Here is a 23,861-nt window from a genome sequence, read left to right as displayed (position 1 = left end):
GCTCCAGAGAAGTGCTACAAAGATGACCTGAGGGCTGGAGCCCCTCCCATGTGGGGACAGGCTGAGATAGTTGGGATAGGCTGAGATAGAAGATCTTAAAGTGACCTTCCAGTACCTGAAAGAGGCTACAGGAAAGCTGGAGAGGGACTGTTCATAAAGGCTTGTAGTGATAGGATGAGGGGTAATGGGTATAAACTGGAGATGGGCAGATTTAGGCTTGATGTAAGGACGAATTTCTTTACCATGAGAGTGGCGAGACACTAGAACAGGTTGCCAAGGGAAGTTGTGGCTGCCTCATCCCTGGAGGTGTTCAAGGCCATGCTGGATGGGGCCTTGGGCAGCCTTGATCCAGTGGGAGATGTCCCTGCCCATGGCAGATGGTTTGGAACTAGATGATCTTTAAGGTCCCTTCCAACCCTAACTATTCTATGGTTCTATGCTGATATACTAAGGGACCAAATTCAGCCAATCTAATGGTATTCAGCCCTTTTTAAGTATGAAGAGTTCCTAAAACAGCAATAGTTAACCAAGGATTCCCAGAAGGTTCATAATACAGGAAGACCTCTCCTAAGCAAAAAATACTGGGTTTTTTTCATTAGACCTGATTACAGCCTTCTACAAAGGATGTACTGTTTCTATTATGTACTGTTATACAGTCCCTTCTTTGGTGTACAAACATGAAGAGTAGTTGAGACACTTTGAGTGAGGTGACTATAAAAGCAATGTTTTGGCCTGGGACTCGGAGATAAGCCATGGTTAGCTTACCCCCATCAAAGAAAACCTCAACAAATCCTTCCCAAATCCAAAACACTCCAAAAGAAATGGCATTCTGATGTGCTGATGAAGTAAACATGGAAGCAATAGACGTAGTAATACCTTTCTGCACGCAACAACAGCAGCAGTGACCTCAACAGAAACCAGGAGAACCAACATTATGGCACTCGATGTAGCACCCAGTGCAGGGGAAAAACTCCAAACAACCAAATAGCAATAGTCAGAAGCTGCTAATGAAAGCAACAAGCTGATTAACAGCCAGTTTTGTTTTGTTTGTTGGAGCGTTAAGAATAAAAAACTGCAGGCAGCTGCAGTGCTATGTGGTCAGTCATGGTTAGGTGATTCTCAATCAAATGAGGTCAGATGAGTCATTGCTTTTTGAGTAGCTCTTTGAGGTCTAGAGATGACCTTAAAAATTGCAGACAGATATCTCAACATCAGAAATGAAGCAGCAAAAGACAATCAGACTTTCAAAGCTGTTACTTTAGATTATCTTGGCTTAAATTTTGGCTACGATGGTTCAGTCAAGGTGTATTTCCATCAGCCACCTCCCCCAGAGCAACCTCCAATATTTGTTAATTTGGTAGCAAAGCAAGAGGAAGCTCAAACAGGGATTTAAAAAAGTTTTCAGAATGGATAACCCATTTAAGTAGAATTTACAGTGAAGCCTGCAAGTGTTTAGTGCTTAGCTAAAACCAAGAACTCTTCTGAACAACCTCTGGGCTTTTCCCAGTATTTCTGTTAACATATAACCAAGGCTTTCTCTTCCCTCCAACTTTGCCTGCTTTGATTTTCCTTCCCACTTTGAAGCAGCCTACCTGATTATAATTTGCAGTATGATTTGGGCTGTGGTATTTTGTTGTCTACTTCAGCCTTCTGCAATGTTTGCCATTGAAGCAATAGAAATATTATTTTAAGTGAGTCATACCAATACTAGTTACTTCCGAGTAAACAGGGTAGGGAAGAAGGGAAGTTGTCTTACTCTGAAACATTAAGCTTCTTGCTTGTACAATGTTCCTATTGTACGTTCTTATACGCAGTTTTCAAATAATGAGGAAATAAGACAACTGATCATGATCTAGGACACCCACTTGCACCTAGGAGACTGTTACACCCTGGTCTACAGAACCCACAGGCCACAGCTATGAATTTACAAGCTCTGCCATCTGGTTTCATTTAAATCCTTGATGGAATCTCTTTCTCATGTCTAATAGACTGTAGAAAACTGAATTATACCACGCTGAAAGTTACACTTTACTGAAAGATGAACCAGTCCTTTTAAAAAACAAAACACACACAAAAAAAATCTTATGTAACTTGAAATGGAGTCATCTTTTTGTCCAAAGCAAGACCAAACCAGGCAGCTTGCTACTCAAAACCTCTGCGTGCAGGTACTAAGTCAAGTTTCAGGAAGATGCATAAACAAAGCACAGACTAACACACAAGAGCCTAATGGCATGAGCACTATAATGAGTCTCTGAGAAGCAGACTGGGGCGGGGGGACAATTGTGTATCTATCTGGCCAAAACATCTTTTGGTATCTGATATGGTTGATCCTGAACATTGCCACTGCCAAAGCCTACACCCAAAGTTACAAGAGTTCCTGCAAATGCATTGACTTCATATTTGTGCAAGAGAAAAGAGCCCATGATTCCATGAGCTCAAAGACCGACTGTATTGGCATATACAACATGGGAATCTCAGGGCCTAATAAGCAAGGATTACTTTAGCCTACAGATAAGCCTGTTGTTCCAAAGGTTCAAAAGTACTGTCACAACAACCCCAAAATGACGGCAACACAGTGTTCCTCTTGGCCTGAGGGCTCTCAAAACCACTAGCAAACACATTTCCTCCACTTTGGCATTAATAGCTTTTTACATTAAAGCATGCATCCTGTAAGCAAGAAGCACAAGGTGTTTTTATATTGCATGTGGTTCTAAGCTACTAAAATACTTTGTGCTAACAGGTGAGTCTTTAGCTGGTCTGCTATCCAGAAGGTAGCATTAGTCTTAGTCCTAGTTATTCTAGGACATGAGCAAGGACCGGACTTGCTTTATCACACGAATAGTGAAGCTACACTCCAGTAAAGAAATGTTGATGCCAGGTGGTGTTCACAGTACGTGTCGGAGCAAAAAGTATCTTTACTTGCACACGAGCTGCTGCAAACATGCCCAGAAGTCACAAGTGTAAGGTCAACAGGTGACCAAGCAGCCAAGGTTAACAAGTCTTTGCTGACAGATTGTTATCTTGCAGTCAGTGCTCAGAAATATCCAAGTCATACTCACTTTACTGAAAGATGAACCAGTCCAGTACAGTCATACTCAGTTTACAGCAAATTTGTTGCATGAACATGAAGACAACTTCAGAGGCCATTTCTGAGGCAACCGTTACCTTTCCATAACTATATGTACCCTTAGAGAACTAAACAGAAATGTCAATTCACCCGGGACATCCAGCCTTCTTTGAGGTAGCATCACAGCTCAGCACAGCCTGCTTTTCCCTCTTACTTACACATGGAGAAGCTCCTTGATTCGTATCATGGCTGAGAGAGAGCAAATGAAGACTCAACAAATCAAAGACAGTAACAGCAGAAGTATCAAAGAGGTTAAACATAAAACTGCTTGCTTGCTCCTGGCAAACTCTAATATAAATAATGGATTCCATTTCCACTTAATCTCAGGAAAGAGTAATTACCAACATCAACTTCTACAGTACCTAGGCTGACTGTCTAAGAGCGAGTGCCATAAACATACTTTGCAGGATGACCATTCCAAGTAATCACGCTGCGTTACATAACCCCACAAACAAATCATCACTATCCCTATTTCTTTGCTTAAGGCTAAGCTGGAACCACAAGATTTAAAGATGGGCCTGAAGCAACACAAAAGGCAACCACAGCTGCTCCTCCTTTTTCTTCCTACAGTAACTGTCACCTCTGCCTCCACCCTTGGCTCCTGCCACTTGAAGGAGTTTGACTCTCCAGATCCCTGAACAAATCTGGCACCTGGTGCATGGCCATTTTACCATGTCAAACGATTAGATTCTCATTTCTTCCCTCATACTCACCCTTGTCACTGCTGCAGTGGGTAAGTGATTCCAGTACAGTTTACACCCACTATGTTTGTATTGCCTCTCCAGTATGCCGCCAGCTTTATTATACACCAGCTCAGCCTTGCCTCATGTCTGTGCTGTTTGATTGTAAAGCCACATGCTGGCACAGGCACTAGGGGCACTTCAGTGGTGATAACCTTGGGTCTGTGCTACTCTTCAGTACTACATCCATCAACATCCAAGAGCACAACCGTATGTACGCACAGCTGCACATGCTACTCTTACAGTGGTGTCATAACCTTTAAGTACTTCCTAGGAAGGCTCCTTCATCGCCTGGCAGATGGCAGCTAGAGCTTGCAAGTGGCCTTGGGTCACACCGCCTGTAAAATCAACTGGACACCTTGAAACTTAACTATCCAATTTTTAGGTCTGTTAACATCTGACCTCAGCCCTTAGAAAAGGTCAACAAATAAATGTGGAATGTGCTTCAGTCCTCAAAAGAAAAAAAATTCTGATAGAGAAGAACATGCCAAGCACTGTTTACTCCTACAGCCAACAAGTTACAGTAGACAGCTGTTCTTCAGCATCATCAGAGTTTGTAAAGTGACTGCTATTGTTTATTCAGGCAGCCGCCAGGCTTACACAAGGCTGCAGTTTCACTGTGCTGATTTCTATACTTCAGTACATCTCCATCAGCCCATTGTCATAAAAAATAAATATGGTAAATGAAGTGGATATTCAAAATATACATGTATATAAATAGCAATCAAGCACATATTCTTTCATGATCGCCCAGCTGCAATAACTATTATTACAGACTGAATTCAAGTATGCTTCAAAAAACAAATTTCAGACCTCAAATTATCACTACTGTAAGGGAATGCTGCACTCGGAGCACTCTGTTACTCTTCTGTATTTTTTCCCAATCTTTAGGCAACAATCCACATCGAAAACCATCCCTGCTTAGAAAGTCTTGCAAAAATAAAGAGCAAGGTAAGTACAGGCTTTTAACGAGACCTAGCCTATCATGCTAGAAATACCAGAAAAGCCTCCTTTTCCCAAGCTGGTACTTATAGTAAAATGAAGAATTTGTGAGACTATATAATTTCTCCTAGCGTAATAGTTCTCATCCTTTAAATACCAATACAGGAGCTGTTTTTACTATTTCCACATCCAAAAAATCAGCTTGGACTTGCAGGTGTGCCTGCTTACTTGTGTCCTCTAAGCTGTAGTTTGCAGTGTCGCTGCTGACATTTTGAATTGGCACTGGTATAGAAAGAGAATAGGACCTCTCTTTTTATACCTGTCTCTTCACACATTACACTCTCATCTTCTGAAATAGGAATTCCCTCCTTCCAGCAGATTAAATAATGCTTATTTTTATTATTTTTTCATGAAGGAACTTTCCAAGTTTAATGAATTAACTGACAGAAGCTACACTTTAGATTTAAATCATAGGAAAATGTGCTTATTTTTCACATTTTTATTACAAATTATCAGATTAATCATACAAAAGCAAGTGTTTGTTGTTATCCTTAGTAAACAATTCTCCTAATAATAAAAATGTACAACGTCTGAGAAAAAAAGCTCAAGTTTGCATTTCACTATTCACATCTGAGCTTTGTATTTGCTTTGCACAGGCAATAAAAACCATACCCATCTGTTTAGTTTTAGCTTCTTCAGTTTCTTTTAGAGGCTTATGTGTTCCCAAAGCATTAATAAAATTTTGCAACGTTCAAGTTAAAAACAGCTCAGGAATTACTTATGTGCTGTCAGCACAAGATTTACGATTAAACTGCAAAGGGTTTTAAGTGAAAAAATACTTTTAAAAACACAATTTTAATAAATTTGCCTTTGAGATTAAGGTGACTTATGTGTTGAAAACACATTGGCTAAGTACTAGCCTGCCTGATCTATGCCACCTTTTAAGAGTTCATACCTTTCAATCAGGCAAGAAATCCATAGTATTTTTAAACAAGTTAGTCTATTCTTAATTCGCTTTTTGTTTAGAGCTCATACCATGCATTTCTTTGCAAGTCTCAACTCAGTTAATGAATTGCAATCCATACAAAATGACCAGAGCACACAGAATATTCAGTCTGTTGGATGAATAAAGAAGCAGGAGGGAGGAACAAAACAAGGCTACCAAGAAAATACGTCAGTATCTTTTCAGGTCAAGAATAACAATGTATTTCATTTCTTCTGCGCTTCCAAATAGACACTGGTATCTTGCCTGACTTGGACCTTTACCATGAAGTTTGAGTGTCTGCTGACTAGCTGCTCAGTTTCATGGGCGCACTCATCTCTAGTGCCCTTTCACAAGATTTGGCTGGAATAAAAATTATCTGAGACAGAACTCTTATCAAGAAAGAATTTAAACTAGACAGAAAACACCAGGCTGAGCAGATTTCAAAGAAAAATAAATTTATAAAATTTTTTGATTACTTTTGTGGGTCTATACACAGAGATTTCTTTCCTGCTAATCTCGCACATCTCCACAGCATTTTAAAGTAATAGCTGTGGAAGTCAAAGTACAAGCTCCCCAATCTTGAGAAATTTCTATAAATACAGCAAGTCCAAAGCAGATTACACCAAAGTGTATCCCATTAGATCAGTGCACAGACCCATGACCTCCTCCTTCTCCCAAAAATTATGCCATTACATCAATCTACTTCCCACTGCATGGAAATCAGAACTCCTTACCTCAAAGATATCATTCATTGGCTTGGTAGCTTTGCAAATGAATGCTGTATTTTACACTATTTCAAAAGTGAAAACAAAAGCAATAAAAAAAAAAAAATTGAAAACATGAAAAATAAAAAGGTAAGCCAAATTATCTCCTAAACCACTGCACCCATCAGAAACATTTTCATGACAAATATCAGATAATGTGAACTACAGTTCTATTGGCCACGTTGCCAAGTGACTAATGCCTCCCTTTCACAAACGGCCTGTAAGCTAGCCTGAAAAAAATAGCGATAAGCATATGTTTAAGCTAGTTTACTTCCTGTCAGCACCAATTTTGTTACCAGAAACATTCCAGATGAGTAACTGTCTGAAATAACTTTTTTACTCTTCAGGTCATTCCTGCATGTGTTTACCTACAGGAACCTTATGCAGTGTATGTCCACAAAATATACAACATAACAGTGCTCACATTGTGTAAGACAATGAAGAGGGAAATGGATTTAGAAATAAGTTGATCAGTTAGATAAAAACAACACTTCTTTCACGACTGTTTGAAAGCTAAGTGAAAGATGTAGAAAGAGAACTTCAGAGATGGTGAGACAAGAGTCTAAAAGCTAACTCTCAGAACATGTTGCTCCTTAATTTCCCATTTGGTTCTTCCAGAAATGTTATGTAGCAGCTTCATATATTATATAAAGCACAATAAACTCGATTCTTTAAATGAAAAAACCCTCTTTTTTCTATAAGGACCACCGTTCTATCTGTGTACCAACTACAGCTTGTTAATCTTACCTTCAAAGCACCACAAAGCTCAACTGTATCTGCATCATCTACTACAGTTATTCGGAAGTTTGGAGTCTGCAGGAGCTCTTTGAAGAGAAGACCATTTTCCAAGATTTTGCTGCCTGTTGAGAGAGAGAAAGGAAGGTTAAAAAATGAATAATTTATTTGAGTGTTATCTAGCCTTTTCTGTGCAAGTCAAAATACTTAAAACCAGAGGTAAGGTGGTTCTATGTTCATTCTAAATGGACTCCCGTTTTAAGTGATTAAGGATATGTCCGCATCACACTTCAAAGCTCTGCACTCTGGATTTCACAATTCACTGCCTGCTCAGCAACAGATTCTAAATAACAAGTCCATTAATTCTCTATACTCTTTTCTTTTTTGATAATTCCCTTTAAAAAGTACAGTTAATAATAAAACAAAGGTGAATTAAAAATACAGTAGTTGCAACTCTATCAATTTCTTTTTATTGCATCCCAGAAAAATACCTACTGATAAAAGCATATCAGGGATGTTTTATTAACTGAGCATGCTGCTACTGACAAATGTTTCTAAGGTAATTCAGCCATTCAAAAATAAGTGTAATGCAAAGCTGTTAATGAAAGGTTACAAAACTAAAAATTAACAGTGAAAAAACATCATGAACTCTGTGCTATTACGTACGACTAACTGTATGTGTATACACACACACGCCTATCTAGACACTGTGAAATATAAGACTTGGCACATCTTTGTGCTGCAAAGATGAGCAGGCAACAACACAGAACGAAAACCATGTCTAGCTTTTGGTAGAACTAATTACTCTGAGAAATTAAAATAAATTAAGATAATGATACTTTAAAAACAACAACCCAAACATGCATAAAGGTACCATCTGTGACCGTAACACCCACAACTGGAATACAGAATATCATTTATCCATCTAAAGCCATGCAGAGCCAAGAAAAATCTTAAGCACAGTAATAAAACAAGTCAGTTTGTTATGTGGAGGGTAATAAAAAGTATGCTTAGTATTTCACCTGCTAAGGTCGCAGCTCTAGTGAGATTAGGTAAAACTGAACTGTTCCTTCTACCTCCCTTTATTCCCAGTATTGTCTAGTACTTTCAGAAGTGTAAACATTCCAGGAAATTCGACATTAAAAGAAGAAGAGCCCAACAGTTTCTGATAACAGTCAGCTAGCGCTGAAAACAATATAATTTGAGCTATTTGGTGTGTAGCTGTGAGAACAAGAGGACATTTCAAACATTCTTATGACTTGGAACAGTACCTATTGTGGTTTCACAGAATTTCTCTGCTGCCACCTCATTGGCAATGTTGGCTCCCATCAGCACACTGATGTCTATTCCCATCTTCTCTCGAATAATGTCAGAGATCAGTTTGAGTCCCTCTGGGCCTTCATCTATTCCCTGCAGCCAACATTAAACGTAATTACAAAAAAGTCATTCATCAGATGCAGTAGAGAAGAAAGCACATCAGAGTTAGTCTTGTTCATGGGTGAGAACTGTGCAACAAGGTTTATTCAGATTGAGACCGAAGATGACAGACTTGCTGCTGGTGAAACTTCTAATATCATTGTGATCTCTCCAAGCTGACTTCTATTCATAGGAGGTAGCATCTTAAGAATTAGGACTAAACTGTAGATGGTGGTAAGTTTCTATTCCACGCTCAATCATAGATCAGAGTCTAACAAGTATGGAATATTCAGCTTTGTTAGTTCAGAATCTCAGCTGCTTATCAGTGTATCCTTACTAAAACTACTGAAGCATCACCAATCCATCAGCTGTGAATCAGGCCTGTGCTTGGATTTGAAATTACATCAAAACTCACAAAATGACATCCCAATAATTTGTTTTGTGAAGAGGTATTGCAACTGAAACATCAGAGGCAGACTCCCTGGGGTATCATACCTACAACAGTTTACTAGTAAAAACCCAGTTTAATAATTTTGAATACTATTACAAATGGAAAAGCTGTTCACAGATATGTAGAAAGCTGAACAACTGAGAATAACTTAGCTTCTAAGAATATTTCTAATCTGTATTTATAATGCACTCCTTATAAAGCACAGAAGTAGGGGCAGAAATAGGATCACCCTGGGGAGTAATGCTGCAATGGAGAAGGGTCTGGTACTCTAGTAGCCTGAATTGCCTGAACCAAGAACTCCAAATGGGACCACTTTCTTCTCACAAATCCCTTTTTCTCCTAGCCTGCTAAATGCAGGCTCCTTTTGCATTTTCAGAACAGTGGCATGGCAGAAAAGGTACTGAAATGGCCCTTCTTTCCCACAGTATATCACCTTTTATATAGTACTATTTTTTTTATATTGGGGATTTGGTACTTTTGGGGATTGGCGATTTTGAATTAGGATTCAAAAGGTAAAAAGCCACTGTGATCCTCTACGATGTCCTGATACACCTATCACAGAATCAGAGAATGGTAGGGGTCGGAAGGGACCTCCGGAGATCATCCAATCCAACCTCCCTGCTAAAGCAGGCTCACATCTAGCAGGTAATACACACATACGCTCTTGTATGTTGTCAGCAGTGACATTTCAGGCAGGCGGTAATTTGCATTTCCACAATTCAGAGGTGCTATTCCTTAAATAACATGGTGCAATCAAGAAACATGCAGAAATGTCTGTATAAAACCAGCCAATTAAACTACAGGCAACAGCGCCTGCATTTCTGCATTGTTTTTCAATCTGTATCATTTAATGCACAGCTCTGCTTTCTCATCTTTAATAAGCCAGACGGCAAGAATCCAAAAGCAAGCACACATATACATGTTGTATTTTTCCTTCACAGTGCCAAAAATGTCCCCACAAAATAACTGTAATGCCCCTCCTCCTAAGCAGGCAACTAATACACAGAAAAGCATGCACACATTGGGAACAACTCCAAAAATGTGAATATGTACACAACAGTTACTCATCCAAGTGAAAGGAGATCAGGGAGGCTTAGGTGCCAAATTCAGCCTGGCTATGAAACAGATGCAACTTCTGACAAAGTCAAGGAGAGCTGCACCTGCTTCTTGTAGAGTTAAATCCAATACTGAATGACAACAGGAGAAAAAACAAACACTTCTCCCTCCCCCAAAAACCAAGGCTCCAAAATGGGAATTTCCACTGAGCAGCAGCAATTCCCAGGCAATGCAAGTCCAGTTCTGTGGTCTTATTGCTGGCATCCTAACAAGCCTGGCAGAGCAATCCCTGGGGCCTGCACATAGACAGATGAAAAAGAGAATGATGTTGACACTGCTTGAAGAGGATTTTGTGACCTCCACCTACCCTGCTTCCTGTGCTTATTGCTGTACCACTTTGTAAGTTGGTTCCCCTCCCCTGTCCCACATGATTTGTTAGGTTTTCATACACACCAGTGATCAGAATTTACATAAAGCAACACAGCTGCAAATGTTTCAATGGGAACACAGATTAATCAGCAGACAAATATCTGTATTTCTTGAAGACTTGGTTTTATTATCAGATGTTAAGCTCTGCTTGAAAATAAGATTGACGAAAAAAAAGAAGAAAGAAAAAAAAGACGAAAAGATGACACATTTCTAACTTACCAAGCAATTTACAAAGCACAAAAACAAGATGTCCCACTAATGATATTTTTCAGAGCAGAACTGCACTTTAACTGCCAAACTTAACACGAGCCACTTTACTAGCATTAGTGTTGAGTATAATGAAACCACTAAAAATATGACTTTGGTGAAAACAGCGTGTATAAAGAAGATGCAAAAGCAGAGGAAAGAATGCATTCCTGCCCTTGAGTTTCACAGTTAACAGTTGTGTTAAATCTCTTCCATTACTTCTTAAATGATAATTTTAATGATGCACAGTTATGTCTTTTCATAAAAGCTAGCAGGTACTTTGCATTCTCCTGAAAAAAAAAATAATAGGAGCCTCACACCATTTCTTTTGAAAGACCACCTACTGATGCAATGTGACAGTGTGAAGCTGCCTAGTAATGAACTCTGCTTTGCAAGGCAGGTGTCACTGTTTTACTTACACAAAACTAAGTAAGGGCTTTTGTATTGTTGGGGTACTCCTGTTTGTTTGGGATTTGGACTTTTTTTTTTGATAAGCACATACACACACCCTTTTTCTTTTTTTTTTTTTTCTTTTTCTTTAAACATAGCCATTAACCAACACTTCACTAAAGCACTGGTAATCAATATCCAAAGTAGTTATCCAAAGGGAATACAGGCTCACACTCTGACTTCAGATACGCTGACATAAATTCTCAATTACTCTTCCAATCTCATTACAGTTATTCGTACCACTAAGGCCACAAGAACATAAATCAAATTTAGCAAATTAAAGGAGAAAAAAGTTTATCTTGAGCTTACAGAAGACAGAAGCATAAACAGACAACTTAAAACCAATAAACTTAAGGGCATCTAGGACAATTGTGTGGGTTTTATACTACTGTGTTTAGCTCTTCTAACACCGCCTTATTTTATCATTCTACAATATGAAATGTTTTTCCACAAAATGCAGCAAGTGCACTCAGGAAGCGTTACTTTTTCACACATGCCAGCAACATATCAGGTCAGTGCTGACAAAGCAATATGGACTTGACAGGCTTGGCCAAACTAAAGAAACAAGCCTGCAGTAAGCAGTGACACGGGAGGTTTGTCCTTTTTAATTTAATTCATAAATGTATCATTTTCCAGAAATGGCAGCAAACAAGGGAATGTGTGCTGAGAAAACTGTGTAGTCTCAACTAAGTACAAAGCAACAACAAATCAGTATCTTCCATACCTTGTAGGAAGAACTTATTCTTTGCAGCTAAAGGAGAAGTCATTCATATTTAATCATCCTCCTGCCACAAAAACTAGAAACACTTCAGTGAAACGCTTCCTGTACCTCTGCTCCTCCTCTTTCCTCTGCTCCAACTGGTTTTTTTGGCCATGCTTAAACAGACTCTCTTGTTGCAACATAGTATTTGACACGAACAAGAGCACCATCCTCTCAGTCACACGAAATTCTCTCAGCAGTTCTTAAAATGATGAACTCAGTATGTGGGACGTACGTTAACAATCAAACCATTATGCTTGTGCTCTGTTCTTCATCTAATGATGAGTTTGGAAACAACAATGAAAAGATAGAAAGCTCGATGGTGCAAAACATATTTACTCCCTCTTTCTTTTCAAAAGTCTTGTGAACAGCCTCATTTTCCTCTTCCTGCAAGTGCTAACCTAAAATAAAACACCCCATAACTCACTAATGACTGAGATGAATTCCTATCTTACATCTAGTAGGGTTTAATGGGACAACTGAGTGCAAAGAGACTTTTTAAATCAAAATAATAAGCCATCATGTTTTAGAAGACTCCATGACATATTGCCAGTTATTAATGCATAATATTTATTATACCTTTATGAGAGTTATACCAAGTGCCTTCTTGGGTACTCGTCCTGTGATTTCATCGCAGACTTTATGGATGAACTGATGAGGAATGACAAAAACCAGCAAGTCTGCATCCTGTACAGCTTCATTAAGGTTTGGGATGGCAACCTGTGTAGTTACAGGAGAGAAATGCCACATAACTTCTTAAAATTAACACTACACACAAGTTTTACCTGGCAAATAAAAGTACATCTTGATATTATGCTGAATGCTACAAACTTCATAATTTCTTCATCATTGAAAATGAGCAGTAACATAGATTTCCAAGAAAAGCAAATGAATTTAAGCTTTCAAACAAACTATTTTATGTCTTGAAAGGGGCATCTTCACAGCCACCAGCATTGCTAGCGCAATGAAAATACAAAGGTTCTGTAACATTTGAACAAATCCTTTGAGTAAGAAAATATAAAACAAGAAGCTGCCTTCTCTTTGACAAAATAATCTGAGTTTATAAGTTTTTGCATACAGAAAAGTAGTTTCTTTACTTAGTTCCTTATACACTCAAATTTCTTCTCTGGGACTCTTACACTTAGTAGTTCATATTCTCTTTCTCTGTACTCAACAATTTTGTTTACCCTTTAAGAAAATGACCTATGTTGAAATCTCTTGCCAGACTCCACTTTTCTTAACACTCGATGACCATTTTAAAATAAACACTCATGTTTAAAATGCAGCAATAAGCTCTACCTATTGATAAAGAGAACAAATTTGAATGACCAGGCAGTGGAAGGTAGAAACACCAAACCTGCTGAAGGCTAGGGAAATGGGATTTCAGCATTGTTGCTAAAGCAAAAACTGTGATGTATGGCAATTCACGTTTTCCCTGCCCAGTATCTCTACTGAACTGTTAGCTGCTGCAGTATCTTCCTATAATGTTTCTGGGGCAAGGGTCACCACACACCCGCCAACCGTTGCATTACACCAACACAGAATAGATGTAGAGTCTCACTGTTCAGCCCTGGAAATGCTACATAAAACACACTGATCTGACTGCACATAATTGAAGCATAACTGAGAACCAGATAAAACTGAAAACTGCTGGCAGCTTGCTTGAGAAATTCCCTAGCTCTCATCCTGTAATACTTTCTAAAAGTTTCAGAGTATCTCAGCCAGCTCTCTTCCAAATTTGAGGCCAGGGTTTTTTTTTTAATGGGTGTGGTTATAGCTGTTAATCTTGTGCTCACTTTCACATTTGCTTCCACAGACAGAAGGAGAAGTAACACAAAGACAACAGTGAGACTGAAGGGGAAAAAAGGAGAAAAAAAAAAGGAAAAAAGAAACAAAAGATTACAGTGTGTTGGATTTACCTACCTCCATAATTGCATGATTTTACTTGTTCAATTCTTTTATCTCATCAGTAAAATAGCATACAGTCTGAAATATCAGAAACTTAAAAACCCTGAAGTTATTAACAAAACAAATTTCTACCTCCGTTCACAGCATGAGCAGTATTCCCTCTGCTCTCCAACAAAATTCAAGCCTCTGAGCCTTACCACGTTATCTGGCAGCTTGTGTCCAGGGAGATATTTCACATTTTCATGTTCATTATTTATGATATCTGTCAGTTTTCTCCCATTAACATTCTCCTCGAAGACCCACATCTTCACTGTGGGAGCAAACTTTTGCATTTTTTTTACATTATTGCCTATTATTTTGGCAACCGCAGAACCCCTGCAGGAAAAAAACAAAACCAAAAATATTCTAAAAAAAAAAAGAAAGAAAAATATTTTGCTCCAGAAGAAAAAGACTGTCTTCAAAACAGAAAATCATAGGTTGTCAGACCAGTTACTATGTAGCACTTTTTATTTAGTAAAACAAGTGGAACAATACACTAGTCATTCACACCGCTGCTTCCTCTCAAAGAAATAGGTCTAGAGCAGGTCAGAAGGAAGCATTGACTGCAAGTGTCCTTACTTACTTTGTCTGCATATTGGCTGTCCAGTGAGAGTTTGGGTTGGATTTCCACAAACAAAATGGATTATATCTTCAAAGCAGTGGTAAAAGTGACATGCTCAATTTAAAAAAATGGATTATTTTCACCTTTAAGAAACAGGAAACCCTCTTTGCTGAGATGGCTGACCCATCAATTGCTGTACAATTCTGATAAACACTTAAAGCCAAGAAGCATTTATATCTTGCATAAATTGTAGGCTTTACGGTTATGCTGCTAACCTCACAAGACTTCACTATTGCAAAGGCATTCTCTAAATTTGCAGGCAGACAATTCAATTACTCCTTAGCCTCATTTACTCCCCAAGAACAGCACACAGTGGAACTTGTAGGATGGTGATCAATTCTACTACTCGAATCTCTAAAAACAATGAAATTAAGCAGAAATACTGAATCTAAATGCAAGAGAAACAACAAAACTCTCCCTTCCATTCCTAGCCTGAATGCAACATGGAAGAAAATCATGCAGTTGCATAAAGCCTGTTAACCTAACTTCCTTTCCTGGGACAAGAAAGTGGCTTCATACTTATTGATAACCTATTAAGCAGATTAAAAAAAAAATCAGAAGCACGTGAAAAAAATACACGGACTCACCAATCTTGAGGCTTGTGAGTGTGAATACAGCACATTTTATTAGGAGCTAAGAACACTTTAATTCCACAAATCCAGTTATATTCACACTCTCCCCTAAATTTATTATGGGCATTGCTTGTAATAAACTCACAGCTGGCAACTACAACAAATAAACTCATTCTCCTCCAAGAGCTTTTAATATGGCACAACTCATTGTGCTGTATTAAAGATGCGTATATCACAGGCCTCGGGTCACTCTCTAAGTAGTGGCAGAAAAAAATATAGTATCCCAAGTAGACCTTCAGTTAAACCATACAACTGTATGTCTTAAAAGATTGGAATTTATTTCTCTAATAGCATTTCACATGCTACAAAGTCCCCTGGGTTCAGAAGCGACACAGAAGCCTCAATTGTCAGCTAGCTCTTATCAAGCTCCTATTCCAGATGCGCATGCATGGTTTCTGCTGCAAATGTAGAAAACTTCAGAAATTGTCAGCCTCGGGGCTGGACAGGCGCACACTCTCCTGGGTGGAAAACTGGTTGGATGGCCAGGCCCAGAGAGTGGTGGGAAATGGTGTGAAATCCAGCTGGAGGCCAGTGACAAGTGGGGTTCCCCAGGGCTCAGTGCTGGGTCCAGCCCTGTTCAATGTCTTTATCAATGACCTGGATGAAGGCATCGAGTGCACCCTTAGCAAGTTTGCAGATGACACTAAGCTGGGTGGAAGCGTCGATCTACTGGAGGGTAGGGAGGCTCTGCAAAGGGATCTGAACAGGCTGGACCGCTGGGCAGAGACCAATGGCATGAGGTTTAACAAGGCCAAGAGCCGGGTCCTGCACTTGGGGCACAACAACCCTATGCAGTGCTACAGACTAGGAGAAGTCTGTCTAGAAAGCTGCCTGGAGGAGAAGGACCTGGGGGTGTTGGTTGACAGCGACTGACCATGAGCCAGCAGTGTGCCCAGGTGGCCAAGAAGGCCAATGGCATCTTGGCTTGTATCAGAAACGGCGTGACCAGCAGGTCCAGGGAGTTTATTCTCCCTCTGTACTCGGCACTGGTGAGACCGCTCCTTGAATCCTGTGTTCAGTCCTGGGCCCCTCACCACAAGAAGGATGTTGAGGCTCTGGAGCGAGTCCAGAGAAGAGCAACAAAGCTGGTGAAGGGGCTGGAGAACAAGTCTTACGAGGAGCAGCTGAGTGAGCTGGGATTGTTTAGCCTGGAGAAGAGGAGGCTGAGAGGAAACCTCATTGCTCTCTACAACACCCTGAAAGGAGGCTGTGGAAAGGAGGGAGCTGGCCTCTTCTCCCAAGTGACAGGGGACAGGACAAGAGGGCATGGCCTCAAACTCCACCAGGGGAGATTTAGGCTGGACATCAGAAAAAAATTTTTCACAGAAAGGGTCATTGGGCGCTGGAACAGGCTGCCCAGGGAGGTGGTTGAGTCACCTTCCCTGGAGGTGTTTAAAGGATGGGTGGATGAGGTGCTGAGGGGCATCGTTGATGGGAATGGTTGGACTCGATGATCCTGGGGGTCTTTTCCAACCTAGTGATTCTGTGATTCTGTGAACTCACCAGGTCAACCCCCAAATTTCAGATCCACACAAACAGTATGAATCGCATTCAACACAATGCAGATATGTGTTCCTCTGAAGGTGCTTTCAGTTCCTTGAACAAAAGCATATTTACTATAGCAGCTTTATAAACAAAGTCTGGATCCTGGTAAACCACTATCTTCAGTTTTGAACTTCAGTGCACATTCTGTGTGCTTCGTGTTGATAGAGAAAGACAGAAATAACTGACGTATCAACTGTCTGACAGTGGTTTTGAAACAGCTTGCCAGCATAAAGTTTGGCAGCATGTACTACTTGAGCGAGACATTAATTGCATTACTATTTAACACTTAAATGCGTTAGCTGTCTTTTTTTTTTTTTTCCGCTTTCAACTGTAGGACTAAAAAAGTGAAGATTTGCCTAGCCTTAGTTCCTGAATTCAAGTAGATCCTCCGGACTGGCTTCTCTGGCTCTTCATTTCCTGTTATGCTGCAAAAACTGTGGAAGGACTGAAGTAAGCAAGGTCAAACAACTGACATTGAATGTGAGGTGACATACCAGCTCCTCACACCTGTTAATCCAACAAGCAAGCCTATATTCTCTTCTGTGCCTTAATACTAGTCAGCGTGTACTCTGAGATAATTTACTGGAATGTCTGGCTCATCTTGTATACTCCTGACACATCACAAGGCAAAGGAATGGGAATTCTTGCCAATTTATTCCTAGCAGTAACAGTTCTAGTGTGAGCTAGGTTGCAAGACTTCGAGCCTGCAGCAGCTTAGTGACACAAGAAAAAACACAATGAAAGGAAAAACCATAGTGAAAGATTTTCCCATAGCCTTAACCTTGAGATGCTCTGAGGAATGGTTAATGCTACCCAAGCAGAATACGGTAGTTGCATGCCAAACAGCAGTTCTCTTCCTTGCAATAAGTATCAAAGGTACACCCGAATACCATCTCATACACTTATTTAACGCTTCTGAAGAACTGTATCTGACACTTACTGAGCAAGACCACTCACTTTGTCTCCCACCGTTCACTGTGTCACAGTTTGTCCGCTTCCCCCATAACTTTAAAAGTAAAGCACAAAACTCAGAAACTGCTCAACTTGCCCCAATACCAGCATCAGTGCAGCTCACAATAGACAAGCACAAATAATATTAACTCTAGCACTACCACTTATCCCTATAAAATCACCTCAGTTAAGCCCCAAAATCCACACCTCGTTTTTCTACAGCAAGTAGAACTCCTCTGACTCAGTAACTTCCTATCTCTTCCCAAACTCTACAGATTCTGTTTAAGTCGGGTAATCAGATTTATTAACAACTGACTCTAGCAAAACAGACAGGAATAAATTCAGGCCATGCACACCTTGTTAACCTGCCCTGCTGGTGTTGTCAGAAGAGTACGCTATAGTACACGTCCAAGGCAGTGCTTGCAATCTTTTAACTGAATCTGTGCACTGTCTTTGAATCCTGAGGGTTCAAGTCATATTCCTAAAGTATATTCTCTTTACATCCAAAAAAGCTTATTTATCCTCCATCTTAAAGATCATAATACAATCACGAATCCACCAGCTCAGCAACCCTAAATGGGCAAGGCCAGCAATATGCACAGCTCCTCTTTGATGCCTTGCGAGCCACCTGTCCCATCCCATGATCTTGTATCATGTGTTGAGTGACCCTTGCCAAGTCAACTTCATTGTTAAGGTGACCTTCCCCCTAGCAAACCAACCAAACAGGTCTGACTGGAAGTAGTTTATCATCAGAGGTGATTGGTTCAACCCTTCTGTCCTGCCAAGCTCCTTTAGCAGGTTTGTTTTTATCCCAGATATAGGTTAAAGGGCCGTGAGAAGGCAAAAATGTCCAGTTACTGGCATTTGTAGGACAGAATCATCTCACAAAGACCTCAAAATCCCACAGTCTCCGAACTTCACTAAGTTCACTAAGTCTAACTGCTAACTGCTCAAAAAGAATTGCAGAGTCTACCCACTCAGTTCAACTACCTACATGCTTACAATTTAGGTAACACCAGTCACATCCTCCTGTAATCCAGGCTTCAAAACTACATAACCCCAAAATATCAATAATAAGATGTACCTAAATGCTTCAATTCCTTTCTATTTACCTGCTTTTGAGCATTAAATGCTTCTACTTTAGGACCACAGGCACCAGTTTAAAAAGGCACATATGTGCACACAGGTACACAACTCAAATCTAAGTCCTATTTAATTCAATGGTTGCTTAGGGATCTGGCTTAGTGATGAACCTGGCAATGTTAGGTTAAGGGTGCGACTTGACAATCTTAAAAGGTTTTTCCCAACCTAAATGATTCTATATACTATCAAGTCACAGTGCTCTTCGCAGTCAGGGTGTGGTGTCTCGCATCCCTTGGACTCTGAGGAAGATATCACCTACCTCTCTGTTTTCAAAAATATTTGAGGAAGGGGGAAAAGATGAGAGAGCTGTTGCACATCAAGTCATTTGCAGTTTAAGATTTTTGATTACTTTGGTTTCTGCTTTCCTGACACAAAAAAACCTGCCACACTGCTATCACACGTGAAATAAGCATCAGTTATTTGAATACATTCATCCCCAAAAGAAAGAAAATAGCTGATGCTAGGTTAATAGCATTTTCTCTTTCTCTCAGCATCACAGACATGGGCATTTTGCCACCCAAATCCATCCCATTAGGCAGGAGCTTTTCTTGTTATTGAACTGATCCAATGAGGTGAAAACAAAATGTATATGCATGTGGTTATTGCTAGTAGGCAACATATACAAATCTTTTTGCTTCTGCAAGTGTGTTTCACGGTGATTCAAATACAAATGCAGTCAAACTTGCTGTAAAACTTTTTTGCTAGGTTTCAGTTATGGAGGAATGGAAACAATACTAAAAGATAGATAGGTCTAGCAGCATAATTTCCTCCTGGCATATTGCAATGCACGGTATCCCTCTTGTTCATCTTACAAGCTAGGAAACCAAACAGTGGTGCACTGAAACGTCAGCTATTCCCTCCAAGCCATTACAAACAAAACCACAATTTGGTAGCTGTGGGTGTTTCAACTATGCAAAACAGCACCAAAAGCCAACTGCTCGGTCTGGGCAGGGGATGAGCAACAAGTCTAAGATCACTTTGACAAAATGCTATTAAGTTTTGTTTAATAAACTGCAGTACTTTGCTCTATTCCAAACTCATCTGAATTTAGATTTAGCCTTAAAAAATCAAATGTTATCAGAAATAAAATATGCTTAGCATTAGTAATTTAAGTGACAAACCGTGTAGTTACATTTACAGAACACACTGTACTTAAATTATTCATTGCAAATAGGGATCCAGGTTGGTCAAAAATGGTAGAGATATTGAAGAAGCAATGCAAAGCATTATTAATACAACGCTCCTCTCAGAGAAACGATAGTAAATCTGTTGCTTTCAGTGAACTCAACAGTAAATTCATCTAAGTCTAACAACAGTAACCTTAAGTCTAACTATAAGTTATAACCAATTTGAAAAATAAGACGTATTTCAAACACTACAGCCTCCACAACTCTTCTTTGAACTGCCTTGGAAAGAGCTAAGACAGGAAACCCCAATCAACACTTCTACAGAAGCCCTACAGGCAGTGCTTGGTTAGCCGTGACCTGCTGAAAATAAACATTCAACATCTTTCACATCTACGTCACCTGACATTGTACAAACCACACAACAAATACCAGGATAAAAATACCCTAAAATAACTTATGCATAGAACAGACGGGTGCCTACAAGAATGCCAAAACAGAGTGCTCAATTCTGCCACTGTTTCTCCCTTAGTTAACTTCAGGGCAGCATCTCCACCGCTGGGGCAGACAGAGGGCTGGAGAAGCCTAATACAAGAAGTAGTTACCATTATAAAAAGTGGAATATTGTGATTTTATCTAAAGTAAAGTTAAGTTTTCATCCAAGTTACTGTATTTTTTGAAAGTCAGACAGAATGTCTCTATGACAGCATGGGGTTTTATGGCATGTTTTTTCAAATAGTGTTTTTCCAGAAGTTGCTCTTTGGGAAATGATAATGTCTTGTGTGAAGTATGATTTGTGCTGAACAGATGTGTCTTCTTCTATAATCACCTCTGTTTGCAGCCTTTCTCTGTTCTCAAATACAAGTTCAGACAGAGAGCTGGAGCCAGCTCCAAATGAGCAAGAGACCTGCCTGTTGTGAAGTTCAGAGTAACATTAAAATTAGTCCTTGGAAAGCAATAGAACATGCATAAGACTTGTGGGAAAATTTATACATATGCATGTAAGTGGGAAATACATTCTGTAACCAGCTCTTGTCTCATACACATGATTGATAAAGATCGCTCCCTTGTGTGACCCAGGTCTGATTAAAGGATGACGCTTTTTAGAATTCCAAAATGAGTCTTAAATACGAGTTTATTTGCTGGCATTTTTGGCATCAAGTGCACCCACATCGCACAATTGTGCGCAGAAGTTCACCACAGATGAAGCCCAGTGACACATCATGTGCCACTGACACCAAAAATGCCAGCAAATAAACTCTTGTTTAAGACTCATTTTGGAGCTCTAGAAAGCAAGCACCCGTTATCAGAGCTGGGCAACACGAGGGAGCGATCTCCATCAATCATGTGGAGCAAGACGAGAGCTGGGGACAGAATGTATTTCCCACTCATGCACGTGTATGGATTCTCCCAGAGACCTTATACATATTTATTCTTTTCCAAGGACCAATTTTAATCATAGAATCATAGAAGAGTTGGGTTGGAACGGACCTTAAAGATCATCTAGTTACAAACCCCCTGGATCAGGCTGCCCATGGTCCCATCCAGCCTGGCCTTGAACACCTACAGGGATGGCGCAGCCACAGCTTCCCTGGGCAATCTGTGCCAGGGCCTCACCACTCTCATTGTGAAGAAATTCTTCCTTATGTCTAGTCTAAATCTGCCCTTCTCCAGTTTATACCCATTGCCCCTAGTCCTATCACTACAAGCCTTTGTAAACAGTCTCTCCCTAGCTTTCTTGTAGCCCCTTTCAGGTGCTGGAAGGCTGCTATAAGACCTCCTTGGAGCCTTCTCTTCTCCAGGCTGAACAACCCCAACTCTCTCAGCCCATCATGTTCATAATGTTACTATGAACTTCACAACAGTTAAATCCCTTGCTTATTTGGAGCTTTTGAAGCCAGTTCTGCCTGATCTTGCACTTGAGACAGGGAAAAGGCTGCAAACAGAGGTGGTTATAGAAGGAGACACATCTGTCCAACCAACCAGGCGGTTCTATGATTCCATGTTCAGATCATGCCTCACACAAGACATTATCATCTCCAAAGAATGAACAGCATCTGGAAAAATAGTTTGAAAGAAAACAAGAAAACATGCTATAAATAAAACGCTGTATGAGAAAACACACTATAAACAAAACATGGTATAAGAGAAGATGCTATAAGAAAGCACGCTATAAATAAAAGATGCTATAAGAAAGCATACCATAAATAAAAAATGCTATGAAAGACCACGCTATAGGGAAAGACCACACTACAGGGGAATGACAGACAAGCTATAGGGAACGACAGACGTGGTATAGGGTACGACAGACATGCTATAGGGTACACCAGACACGCTGTAGGGTACACCAGACGCACTATAGGGGAAGACCATGCTATAGGGTACGACAGACACGCTATAGGGGAACGACGGACATGCTATAGGGAATGACAGACATGCTACAGGGGAATGACATGCACGCTATAGGGAATGACAGACACACTATAGGGAACAACAGACACACTATAGGGGAATGACAGACATGCTATAGGGAATGACAGACACACTACAGGGGAAGACCATGCTATAGGGTACGAGAGACACACTATAGGGGAACGATGGGCACGCTATAGGGGAAGACCATGCTATAGGGTACGACAGACACGCTACAGGGGAACAATGGACATGCTATAGGGGAAGACCATGCTATAGGGAACGATGGACACGCTATAGGGTACGACAGACACGCTATAGGGGAATGACAGACACGCTATAGGGTACGACAGACACGCTATAGGGAACAACGGACACGCTATAGGGAACAACGGACACGCTATAGGGTACGACAGACACGCTATAGGGAACAACAGACATGCTACAGGGGAAGACCATGCTATAGGGTACGACAGACACACTATAGGGGAACGACGGACACGCTATAGGGAAAAACCACGCTATCGCAAGGACACCCACTTTCAAAAAAAAATACATTGACTCAGATGAAACTTCACTCTACTTTGGCTTCAACCAACGATTTTCCACCTTTTTAAGTACTGCTCGTACCCCCCCGGGCGGCGCCGAGCCGTGCGGAGCCGCGCGCAGGGCACTCACCAGTTCCCCGAGCCCACGACGCAGACCCGGAGCGGCGCGGCGGCGGCCATGGCGGCGGCCCGGCCCGGCCCCGCCCCGCGGCTGCCGGGACCAGTAGTTCTGCCCGCGGGCGCCCCGCCCGGCCCCGCCGCGCCCGCGGCCCCTCGGCGGGGCGGCCACAGCGGGGGAAGAGCGAGGGCGGGTGGGACCCAGCGGGGCTGGTGGAAGGCGTTCGAGGCGGCCCCACAGCCCGGCATGATCAGAGATGATCCCGGCACTGGGGTTGTTCAGCCTGGAGAAGAAAAGGCTGCAGGCAGACCTTATAGCGACCTTCCAGCGCCTGAAGGGGCTGCGAGAAAGCTGAAGAGGGACTGTTCACAAAGGCTCGTGGTGATTGACTAGGGACAGTGGGTGTAAACGGGAGAGGGGCAGATTTAGACTAGACATAAGGAGGAATTTCTCCACGACGAGAGTGGTGAGGCACTGGCACAGGTTGCCCAGGGAAGCTGTGGCTGCTCCATCCCTGGAGATGTTCAGGGCCAGGCTGGATGGGACCTGGAGCAGCCTGATCTAGCGGAACGACCCTGCCCATGGCTGGGGGCTTGGAACTGGATGGCATTTGGCATTTGGCCTTGAGGACCTTATTGCTCTCTTCAACTACCTGAATTTCCATTCACCCCCATCCCTTGCCCTCCTTGCATACATTTACCAACAATGTCATATGCCC

The 23,861-nt window shown here is 41.0% G+C and overlaps 1 protein-coding gene across 1 annotated transcript in view; it reads right to left on the bottom strand.

Annotated features, from left to right (window-relative positions):
* The window catches only part of GPD1L (glycerol-3-phosphate dehydrogenase 1 like), a 30,371-nt gene extending 7,144 nt beyond the window's left edge, over positions 1–23,227 (bottom strand). Inside the window, exons 1-5 of the mRNA XM_069860148.1 lie at positions 23,156–23,227; positions 14,207–14,384; positions 12,681–12,821; positions 8,565–8,703; positions 7,306–7,418 (exon numbers count right to left, since the gene is read on the bottom strand). Coding sequence (XP_069716249.1) covers positions 7,306–7,418; positions 8,565–8,703; positions 12,681–12,821; positions 14,207–14,384; positions 23,156–23,205 — 621 coding nt within the window. The 5' untranslated portion in view covers positions 23,206–23,227. The remainder of the gene's footprint in view (positions 1–7,305; positions 7,419–8,564; positions 8,704–12,680; positions 12,822–14,206; positions 14,385–23,155) is intronic.
* Positions 23,228–23,861: the final 634 nt, after the last annotated feature.

The sequence above is a fragment of the Phaenicophaeus curvirostris genome, chromosome 6, assembly GCF_032191515.1.
Source record: "Phaenicophaeus curvirostris isolate KB17595 chromosome 6, BPBGC_Pcur_1.0, whole genome shotgun sequence".
Lineage (NCBI taxonomy): Eukaryota > Metazoa > Chordata > Aves > Cuculiformes > Cuculidae > Phaenicophaeus > Phaenicophaeus curvirostris.
This window is presented reverse-complemented; position numbering and strand designations above follow the sequence as displayed.